Source organism: Nanorana parkeri, unplaced genomic scaffold (genome assembly GCF_000935625.1).
Source record: "Nanorana parkeri isolate BGI_ZX_2015 unplaced genomic scaffold, ASM93562v1 scaffold171, whole genome shotgun sequence".
In the NCBI taxonomy this organism is placed as follows: domain Eukaryota; kingdom Metazoa; phylum Chordata; class Amphibia; order Anura; family Dicroglossidae; genus Nanorana; species Nanorana parkeri.
In genome coordinates, this window is record NW_017306439.1 from 1,415,465 (window position 1) to 1,426,537 (window position 11,073).

Sequence of the window (11,073 nt, forward strand, 5' to 3'; positions counted from 1 at the left end):
AGCCTCCCATGCCAAGCCTCACAGCCCAAGCCTCACAGCCCAAGCCGCCCAGCACCATGATATTATTTCTCTGCTGACAAAAAAACACCAGTTGCATGTCTTGGCCCTCCCCAACCTGTGACTATACAGTAAAAAGGAGAAGCAGCGGACTGATTAGCTCATCTCTGTCACTGTGCTCTCTCCTGCAAGTCAGCATGCCCCTTGTTAGCACATTTACATGCAGTACACCGGATTAGCTACTTATGCTGCTTCTCCCTCTCCTAGCAAAAAAAAATTTTCAAGTCAATTTGATTCCACTTACACTGTTACCATTTAAAAAGATTCAAATCACAATGTTTTCATGAACACAGAACTGCATTGATTTGTTTCTCTCTCCCGGAGTCCAGCTTTAACGCTCTACATCAGACACACATGTAAGTCATGTGATGCCATACAATGCTGACACCGAATGCAGTCATCACCTTTTTAGGGGGGTCAGGCTTTTGGGTAAATATATTTGTTTTTCCAAATCCTTGTCCAAACTTCACCAACGCTCCGCTGAAAATAAATGTGGCGGTTATGATCTTCAGATGATGCTGGTAGAAAAGTGGAAGGCTGCATCTGCCAAAACAAAAATGATCGTCCATCATCTAGCTCGTATATATACAGAGGAGAAAACGGAACATTAATCACTTTTCTATATCTATGCTCCACAGGTTACAAGCACACGTATCGCAGTAGGAAGGCATACGCCTCTGTTCTGCTAGGCACAAACAACTTTATTGTTCCGGAACTGTTAAGGACACTCCACCCATCTCCTTTATCTAATGCGCTTCGTCCCCTACTGGGTTCTTAACTGTGGCTCCGGGAGAAGGTGAAAACACGTCGGTGCCTCAACAGTGCTGAAACAAAAGTTTACAGCGGTGCGTGACTTCGTACTATGGTTTATGATGAACAGATCCCAAAGATGAGATCATCTACATATAAAACATATTGGAATCCCTTAAAGGAAACCGTTCCTAGAAAAACATGGGAGGCCACCATTGCTGATGCTAGTTGCTTGGCTGCCATGTTCACCTCCGTCTTCAAAACTTTCAGTCACTCACCAAACACAAGTTAGCAGATTCAGGATTTTGACTTTAACCAGTTGACATCCGCGGTGTTAAACCCCCTTCCCATCCAGGCCATTTTTCAGTATTCAGCGCTGCGGTACTTTAACTGACATTTATTCCGTCATGCAGCGCTGTACTGAAATGAATTTTATACCCTTTTTTGGGGACAGATAGAGCTTTCTTTTGGTGGTATTTATTCACCACTGGGGGTTTTATTTTTTTACTATATTAAGGAAAAATTACCGAAATTTAAAAAAAAAAAAACAGTTTCCCCTATATTAAATGATAAAACATTTATTATTACCCAATTTTTTGGTAAAATATAAAAGACGGGGTCACGTCGGGTAAAAAGACACTAAACATGTCAAGCCTTAAAATTGCGTGCGCGCGCGAAACCTCAAAAAACGATAATACCCAAAATTGGCCCTAGGCGACGCTTTAAAAGCTGTTACCGCTCATCAGTTTAGTGTTATCAGTGATTGATGGCCCTAAAATGATTGCTCTCACTGCGACGTTCGCGGCGATATGTAACATGTGTAGCGCAATTGTAATTTTTGCGCGCTGGGGCACCGGACGCGTATTTACGTTTATAGGCGCGTAAACGTGGGGGTGGGGGAGTTAAACGTTTTGGGGGGTTTTTTTCCCTTTTTTTATATGTGGCTTTTATTTAAATTTTTTTATGTGTTACTTTTCTTTTTTTTTATTTATATTTTTTTTTTTTTTTGCACTTATTGTTATTGCTATTATATAGGGGGATAACAACCCCCTATATAATAGCAAAGGCACACTGACAGGTCCTCTTTATGGAGATATTAGGGGTCTCTAGGACCCCTAATATCACCTATGGACCCCAAAAGAAGCTGATAAAGCAGAGATCTGCTTTATCAGCTTCTTCTCTCTCCAGATGACTGACAGGTGAATGCGGAAGTGATGTAACACACATCACTTCTGCATTCACAGCCCGGACGGGGATCAGCAAGGAGCTGATCTCCCGTCCTCCTCCTCCTGACGCCCTCGGAGCCGGTCCCGGGATCCAAGATGGGGCAGCGGATCCCGGGAATCAAGGTGAGGAGTCAGGGGGGGGGGAACGAGCACATATAGGCGATCGGCGGGCTATGGACCCGCTGATCGCCTATATGTGTGACACCCGGTACCGGGTGTGTGCATTGTCGGGTCTTTTCTGCCCGTGCGTGCCCGCTAGGGGGCGCGCGCGAGCAGAAAAAAATTGCCTTCTGGAGACGGCAACCCGCAGATGCAGCAGTGCCGTCCGTCCGTTTTTCTACTACGGGCGGACGGCAAGAGGTTAATAATGGTTCGCATCATTGCCCAGATATATTTCCTGGTGGGGGGGTCAATGACAGCCTCCATGTTTTTCCAGGCAAAGGTTTGTTCTGCAAGTCTGATTAACACATTATTCAAACACAAACTGGAAAGAAGACACAGTGAAGGTGTTGTCCACTGCGACCATATACCATATGACCAAACGTTGTGGACCGCTGACCATCAAATTTACACCATATGACCAAACCTATGTGGGCTCCACTCTAAATGACGGGAGTTCAGGTGTCCAGTGAAAGGTTCTGTTAATTCTAAACATAGAGTCCTGACCATCACACCTACTTATATGGCCAAAATGTTGTGAAGCCCCCTCCATATGAAAGAATTCAGGTGCCTCCAGTGAAGGATTCTGTTAATACTCCATCATACAAAGACATTGTAGACAATTGGGCACTTCCAGCCTTGTGGTCACAGTTTGGTGAAGACCCTTTTCTGTTCCACCATGACTGTCCCCTGTGTACAAAGCCAGCTCCATAAAGACATGATGTGACCAGTATGGTGTGGAGGAACACGAGTGTCCTGCACAGAGCCCTGACCTCATCCCTACTGAACACTTTGGGATGAATTGGAACCCTTTGAGCCAGGTCTTCTCATCCACCATCAGTACCCGAAGAGGGTTTACTTAATAGGATGCTGTGCATAAAGTGTATCATGGGCTACCATCACCAACAGTGATGTGAACCCAACATACATTGTTAACATGACTATTACACCTACCTATAGGGCCCAAAATATGTGGTTCCCATTTCAAATGATGGAGCTCAGGCATCTCCAGTGAAGGTTCTGGTAATACTCCATCATACAAAGACATTGTAGACAATTATCCTCTTTTAGCCTTGTGGTCACAGCTTGATGAAGACTCTTTTCTGTTCCACCATGACTGTCCCCTGTGTACAAAGCCAGCTCCATAAAAGATATGGTGTGACCAGTTTGGTGTGGAGGAACCCGAGTGCCCTGCACAGAACCCTGAGCTCAACCCTACTGAACACATTTGGGGTGAATTTGAAAGACGATTGTGAGTCAGGTCGTCTCATCCAACATCAGTACCTGACCTCACAAATAGGACAAATTCCCACAGACACCCTCCAAAATCTTGTGGAATGTCTTCCCTGAAGAGTGGAGACTGTTATGGCCACAAAGAGGGCAACTACATATTAATGTCCAAGTTCCATAAAGATATGGTGTGACCAGGTTGGTGTGGAGGATCTCTAGTGTCCTTCATTAGAGCCCTGACCTCAACCCTACTGAACACCTTTGGGATGAATAGGAACACGGATTGTGAGCCAGATCTTCTCATCCAACATCAGAACCTGACATTTGGGCACAAATTCCCACCAACAAACTCCAAAATCTTGTGGAAATTCTTCCAAGAGGAGTGGAGTGGAGTAAAGCCACAAATTAGTGCAAGTACCTGAATCTAACCTGGTATCAGCCTCTTGCAGTGCCTGCAGAGCAGAGACCAGACAAAGGGAGGAATAAGCAGAACAAGGAGCCAATCATTTGATTAATGAGCACCTAAGGAGCATGTGCATAGAAAAGCAGAGACAGGCTCATCAATTTTGCTTCTCCTTATTGTCCTGTGAGGTAAAAAGACCTGTAGATGCTTCTGAACTGTAGCAGAGAAAAATCATGTCTCCTGCCATACAGGCCTGTGCAAATTTCAGGACCAGATGGACAAACATACAATTCCCAAGGCAGGTAAAATTACCCCCCTTTATGTATGTTATCTGCGTATATAGCCGTTTAACGAGGAATCAGATTTAATTTAGCCATGCCGATAACCCTGCCCAAAGATTACAGTTTGATTCAACAGAGAGTAATTGTGAATATATCTTCTTTACCCGTCAGTGATTAGTAAAAAGTCATGACAGGGTCTCTTTAATGATCCATGTAGCGTGCTTTTAGTCTCGCCAGTTCCATGCTATTGGATATGCACAAATTTAGGGAGGCCACAGCTTGGATAACCCCGGGGAAGCCAACGCATGCCTCCTTTGAGATGGAATAAAGCATTTGTCATGATGGAACAGGTTGTCGGTTTCGCCGTTTGTCAGCCAGTAAAACAGAAATGGACTAATGGGAACTGTCAGATGTCACATTATTTTAGCTGAGCTTCCCGACAGCTGCAAATGGAAAAACCTTGTGTACAAACTATGAAATGAATAATCTCTTCTCACTTGTAGGCTCGGCTCCTCCACAGGAATAAAATACGCTTTAGGCTTTGACAAGTTAAACCTCGACTCTTGGGGGATTGCTAAACACATACAAGGCAGCTGATGTACCAGCCGAAGGATTTGTATTTCTGTCCATCAGTGGAAATTTGTACCCAGTCAAAAAAGCATTGGTGAGGTCAGGTACTGATAATGGATGAGAAGACCTGGCTCACAAAAGGTGTTCAGTAGGGTGGAGGTCAGGGCTCTGTGCAGGACACTCGAGTTCCTCCACACCAAACCGGTCAAACCATGTCTTTATGGAGCTTGGCCATTAAAATTGAGATCTCTCCCCTTTACAGTTATAACATCCACCACTCTTCTGGAAAGACTTTCCACAAGATTTTGGAGGGTGTCTGTGTCAATTTGTGGCCATTTGTGATGTCAGGTACTGATGTTGGATGAGAAGACCTGGCTCACAATTGGTGTTCCAATTTATCCCAAAGGTGTTCAGTAGGATTGAGGTCAGGGCTCTGTGTAGGACACTCGGGTTCCTCCTCACCAAACTGGTCACACCATGTCTTTATGGAGCTGGCTTTGTACACAGGGGACAGAAAAGGGTCTTCACCAAACTGTGACCACAAAGCTGGAAGAGCTCAAATTGTCTACAATGTCTTTGTATGCTGTAATATTAACAGAACCTTCACTGGAGACACCTGAAAATCATTTGCAGGGGGTCCTCATATTTTTGGCAATATATGTAGGTGTGATGGTCAAGTGTCAACAATGTATGTCGGGTTCACATCACTGTTGGAGATAAACGTGCCCGATACACTTTATGCACGTCATCTTTTTAAATAAGCCCTCTTCAGCTACTGATGTTGGATGAGAAGATCTGGCTCACAATCTGATTCCATTTCATCCCAAAGGTGTTCAGTAGGGTTGAGGTCAGGGATCTGTGCAGGACACACGAGTTCCTCCACACCAAACTGGTCACACCATGTCTTTATGGAGCTGGCTATGTACACAGGGGACAGTCATGGAGGAACAGAAAAGGGCCTTCACCAAACTGTGACCACAAGGCTGGAAGAGCACAATTGTCTACAATGTCTTTGTGGACCACTGACCATCATATTTTATGGTTTTCATAAATTCCCAAAACCATGGTCATGAATATGGCGTTGTGGCTATGCCAGCCTCCACTCTTCTGGGAAGGCTTAACACAAGAATTTGGAGGGTGTTGGTGGGAATGTGCCCCATTTGTGAGGTCAGGTACTGATGGTGGATGAGAAGATCTGACTCACACTCAATGTTGTGATTTATCCCAAATGTGTTCAGTAAGGTTGAGGTTGAGGTTGGAGCCCTGTGCAGGATACTCGAGTCCCCCCCCAAACTGGTCACACCATGCATTTATGGGGCTGGCTTTGTACACAGGGGACAGTCATGGTGGAACAGAAAAGGGTCTTCACCAAACTGTGACCACAAGGCTGGAAGAGCACAATCGTCTACAATGTCTTTGTATGTTGTAGTATAAATTCAACAGAAGATCCTAGGCAGTACTGTGACATATATCCAAATAATATATAAAATTATGGCCACATTTTTGGTTCTTTCATAGCAACATGACATCAGTGGATACACAACTCACAACCAACTACCAATGTGCATTTCACATAAGGATCACATACTCCGTAATATGCAGAACGTGTACAATTTTACAGTTACTCAGCAATTTAATAGCTGCATCCAGACTCTGCATTCCACAATCATGTTCTATCTTTCCTTATATCACATAATGAAGAAGCGATATGAGCGGCTCTTTTAACGGCAGCTTCATACACACGACTGCTCAGGACGTGCCATCTACTAATCAATGCTATCCCCGGTCTCAGGGCCTCGCTGGAGGGATTATAAAAATGTCAAGAATGCCGCATGTTCCTGTACTGCACAGATACGGCTAAAAGCGTCTACGCGGAGGGCCAGAAATAGAATTCAGGACAGCAGAGAGGTGCACTGGGGCACATCGAGCAATACGCAGGTGATCTATAGTAGTGGATCTTCACCTTCGTGAGACAAAGGAACAGTACACGCTCCTCCAAAACCTTCCATGCCCCCAACAGTCAAAACGATTATACCCATACAATAAAAATAGGGGAATGCAAAATAGGTCATTTAAATGTATTAAAAAGGGAGCAATCAGCAGGAGATATGAGATACCGTAATTTAAAGGGGTAATTCACCTGTATATTAACATCTGCATTGCAGAGAAGCGGCCCTAGTCCTTCACAAATCATGGTGCAGTCCAGAGAAATTGAGCACTTTTTAAAAGAACTTGCCTTTAAAACTAGGGATGACCGATACTAGTTTCGGTGCCGATACCGAGTATTTGGGCGAGTACTTGTACTCGCCCAAATGCTCCAATACTTACCTCTGATATCAGAACTTTCACTCTGACCAGCAGTGACGAGGGAGCATGGAGCCGGCTTCCTTTCCAATCAGGAAGCCAAGCGATGGGTTATGACCCACCTCCCTGACTGGCTACGAAGCCGGCTTCACTAGTTGCTAGGCAGCCTAGCTTCCTAACTAGATAGACTAATGCCTATGGCTTCCTGACCAAGCTGAAAGCCGGATGGTACCTCATGACTCGACGACCAGCTTCCTGATTGGTCAAGAAGCCAGGCAGCCTCGGCAAGTGAAGCCGGTGTACAAAGCCAGCTCCATAAAGATATGGTGTGACCTACACAGAGCCCGGACCTCAACCCTACTGAGCGCCTTTGGGGTGAATGGGCCAGGCCTCCTCATCCAACATCAGTAGCTAAAGAGGGTTTATTTAAAAAGGATGCCGTGCATAGAGTGTATGATGAGCTTTCAAGTGAAGGTTCTGGTAACACTCAATCATACAAAGACAGTCTAGACAATTGTCCTCTTCCAGCCTTGTGGTTACAGTTTGGTGAAGACCCTTTCCAGTCCCACCATGACTGTCCCCTGTGTACAAAGCCAGTTCCATAAAGACATAGTGTGATCAGTTTGTTGTGGAGGAACTCGAGTGTCTTGCACACAGCCCTGACCTCAACCTTACTGATCATCTTTGGGATGAATTGGAATGCCAATTGTGAGCCAGGTCTTCTCATCCAACATCAGTACCTGACCTCACCAATGGGGCAAATTCCCACAGACACCCTCCAAAAACTTGTGGAAGCTGGTGTAGGCACAAAGGGAGGACAACTCCATGGTTGTTGAATGTACACATATACTATATGTGGAAAGGAGGAGAGGAAGAAGAGAGGGGAGGAGAGAGAGAGAGAGAGAGAGAGAGAGAGAAAGAAGAGAGGGGAGGAGAGAGGAAGGAGGTGAGGAGAGAAAGAGGGGAGGAGAGAGAGAGGAAGGAGGGGAAGAGAGAGAGAGAGAGAGAGAGAGAAAGAAGAGAGGGGAGGAGAGAGAGAGGGAGGGGGGGAAGAGAGAGAGAGAGAGAGAGAGAGAAAGAAGAGAGGGGAGGAGAGAGAGAGGGAGGGGGGGAAGAGAGAGAGAGAGAGAGAGAGAGAAAGAAGAGAGGGGAGGAGAGAGAGAGGGAGGGGGGGAAGAGAGAGAGAGAGAGAGAGAGAGAAAGAAGAGAGGGGAGGAGAGAGAGAGGGAGGGGGGGAAGAGAGAGAGAGAGAGAGAGAGAGAAAGAAGAGAGGGGAGGAGAGAGAGAGGGAGGGGGGGAAGAGAGAGAGAGAGAGAGAGAGAGAAAGAAGAGAGGGGAGGAGAGAGAGAGGGAGGGGGGGAAGAGAGAGAGAGAGAGAGAGAGAGAAAGAAGAGAGGGGAGGAGAGAGAGAGGGAGGGGGGGAAGAGAGAGAGAGAGAGAGAGAGAGAAAGAAGAGAGGGGAGGAGAGAGAGAGGGAGGGGGGGAAGAGAGAGAGAGAGAGAGAGAGAGAAAGAAGAGAGGGGAGGAGAGAGAGAGGGAGGGGGGGAAGAGAGAGAGAGAGAGAGAGAGAGAAAGAAGAGAGGGGAGGAGAGAGAGAGGGAGGGGGGGAAGAGAGAGAGAGAGAGAGAGAGAGAAAGAAGAGAGGGGAGGAGAGAGAGAGGGAGGGGGGGAAGAGAGAGAGAGAGAGAGAGAGAGAAAGAAGAGAGGGGAGGAGAGAGAGAGGGAGGGGGGGAAGAGAGAGAGAGAGAGAGAGAGAGAAAGAAGAGAGGGGAGGAGAGAGAGAGGGAGGGGGGGAAGAGAGAGAGAGAGAGAGAGAGAGAAAGAAGAGAGGGGAGGAGAGAGAGAGGGAGGGGGGGAAGAGAGAGAGAGAGAGAGAGAGAGAAAGAAGAGAGGGGAGGAGAGAGAGAGGGAGGGGGGGAAGAGAGAGAGAGAGAGAGAGAGAGAAAGAAGAGAGGGGAGGAGAGAGAGAGGGAGGGGGGGAAGAGAGAGAGAGAGAGAGAGAGAGAAAGAAGAGAGGGGAGGAGAGAGAGAGGGAGGGGGGGAAGAGAGAGAGAGAGAGAGAGAGAGAAAGAAGAGAGGGGAGGAGAGAGAGAGGGAGGGGGGGAAGAGAGAGAGAGAGAGAGAGAGAGAAAGAAGAGAGGGGAGGAGAGAGAGAGGGAGGGGGGGAAGAGAGAGAGAGAGAGAGAGAGAGAAAGAAGAGAGGGGAGGAGAGAGAGAGGGAGGGGGGGAAGAGAGAGAGAGAGAGAGAGAGAGAAAGAAGAGAGGGGAGGAGAGAGAGAGGGAGGGGGGGAAGAGAGAGAGAGAGAGAGAGAGAGAAAGAAGAGAGGGGAGGAGAGAGAGAGAGAAAGAGGAAGAAGAGAGGGGAGGAGAGAGAAGAAGGAGAGGGGAGGAGAGGAAGGAGAGAGAGGGGAGGAGAGAGGGGAGGAGAGAGGGGAGGAGAGAAAGAGAGGGGAGGAGAGAGAGAGAGAAAAAGAAGAGAGGGGAGGAGAGAGAGAGAGAAAGAAGAGAGGGGAGGAGAGAGAGAGAGAGAGAGAGAAAGAGGAAGAAGAGAGGGGAGGAGAGAGAAGAAGAAGAGAGGGGAGGAGAGAGGGGAGGAGAGAGAGAAAGAAGAGAGGGGAGGAGAGAGAGAGAGAGAGAGAGAAAGAGGAAGAAGAGAGGGGAGGAGAGAGAAGAAGAAGAGAGGGGAGGAGAGAGGGGAGGAGAGAGAGAAAGAAGAGAGGGGAGGAGAGAGAGAGAGAGAGAGAGAAAGAGGAAGAAGAGAGGGGAGGAGAGAGAAGAAGAAGAGAGGGGAGGAGAGAGGGGAGGAGAGAGAGAAAGAAGAGAGGGGAGGAGAGAGAGGAAGAAGAGAGGGGAGGAGAGAGAGGAAGAAGAGAGGGGAGGACAGAGTATAAAGACATGGTATGACCAGTTTGGTGCGGAAGAACTCAAGTGTCCTGCACAGTGCACACAGCCCTGACCTCATCCCCCGATTATGATCCAGGTCTTCTCACCCAACATCAGTACCTGACTTCACAGATGGCCACAAATTCCCACAGACACCCTCCAAAATCATGTGGAACATCTTCCCAGAAGAGTGGGGGAGGTTATAGCTGGAAAGGGGACCAACTCCACGACCGCCACGTTTGCGGAATCCAACAAGCTCATAAAGGTGCGACGGTCAGGTGTGCACCAACTTTGGCCACACAGTGAATGTCCATGGCTTCCCAACACAGGAAGAGCAGTCACATGCATCTCCTCCTTGGCAGTGAGAGGGTTAAGGCGGAAGAAGTGTGCGCGGTGGAATGTCATTCATCACCCGGCACGCCTGCTCAGTTCACATCAGGTAAACTATCTGCAGGCCGACCGTCACTTCTAACTTATCTCTGCATCACAGACACATATCTGAGGGGACAAAATGTTCCGACTTTCCGGAATACAAAGCCAGTCCCTGGTACATTTACATTGTCATGTCACTCCGGTATATCGATATATAAAATGTCAGAAAAAATGAGATACATTCACTTACTTGCTGCATTTTTTCCTGTACTGCCGTTCAATCCCGTCCGGCCTATAAAAAGCAGAAGAAAAGAACTCAGTACCAATACAGCAAAGATACTTCACGAAAAACAAAAAGCAGATATTACACATTCCAGGATAATATACAAGAGGATTTGTATCAGCAAAAAAATGAGGCACGCTGATAGTAGGAGAGGTTACTCTGGGCTGGCCTACAGTTTGTTTGCCAGCGTCCAATCCTCCTGTAGGTGGCAGTATAACCAGAACGTTAAAGACTTCCTGTGTCCGTCAGTGTAACTAGTTTGACTTGCTATAGGCCTCTTGAAATCCCCTGCACAGGGAGGGGGCAAAACTAGCAGCCTATGAGGGGTGCTGCGTGCACCACCAGCAGCCTATGAGGGGTGCTGCGTGCACCACCAGCAGCCAATCAGGGGTGCTGCGTGCACCACCAGCAGCCAATCAGGGGTGCTGCGTGCAACACCAGCAGCCAATAAGGGGTGCTGCGTGCAACACCAGCAGCCAATCAGGGGTGCTGCGTGCAACACCAGCAGCCAATCAGGGGTGCTGCGTGCAACACCAGCAGCCAATCAGGGGTGCT

General features: G+C 47.5%; 1 protein-coding gene across 2 annotated transcripts in view; it reads right to left on the bottom strand.

The window, feature by feature from the left end:
* CUNHXorf56 (chromosome unknown CXorf56 homolog) overlaps window positions 1-11,073 on the bottom strand; it is a 19,244-nt gene that overhangs the window by 1,752 nt on the left and 6,419 nt on the right. Inside the window, exons 3-4 of one of the 2 annotated variants that reach the window (XM_018554742.1) lie at window positions 10,486-10,527; window positions 462-600 (exon numbers count right to left, since the gene is read on the bottom strand). In XM_018554742.1, coding sequence (XP_018410244.1) covers window positions 462-600; window positions 10,486-10,527 — 181 coding nt within the window. The remainder of the gene's footprint in view (window positions 1-461; window positions 601-10,485; window positions 10,528-11,073) is intronic. The other variant, XM_018554743.1, reaches the window with a different exon arrangement.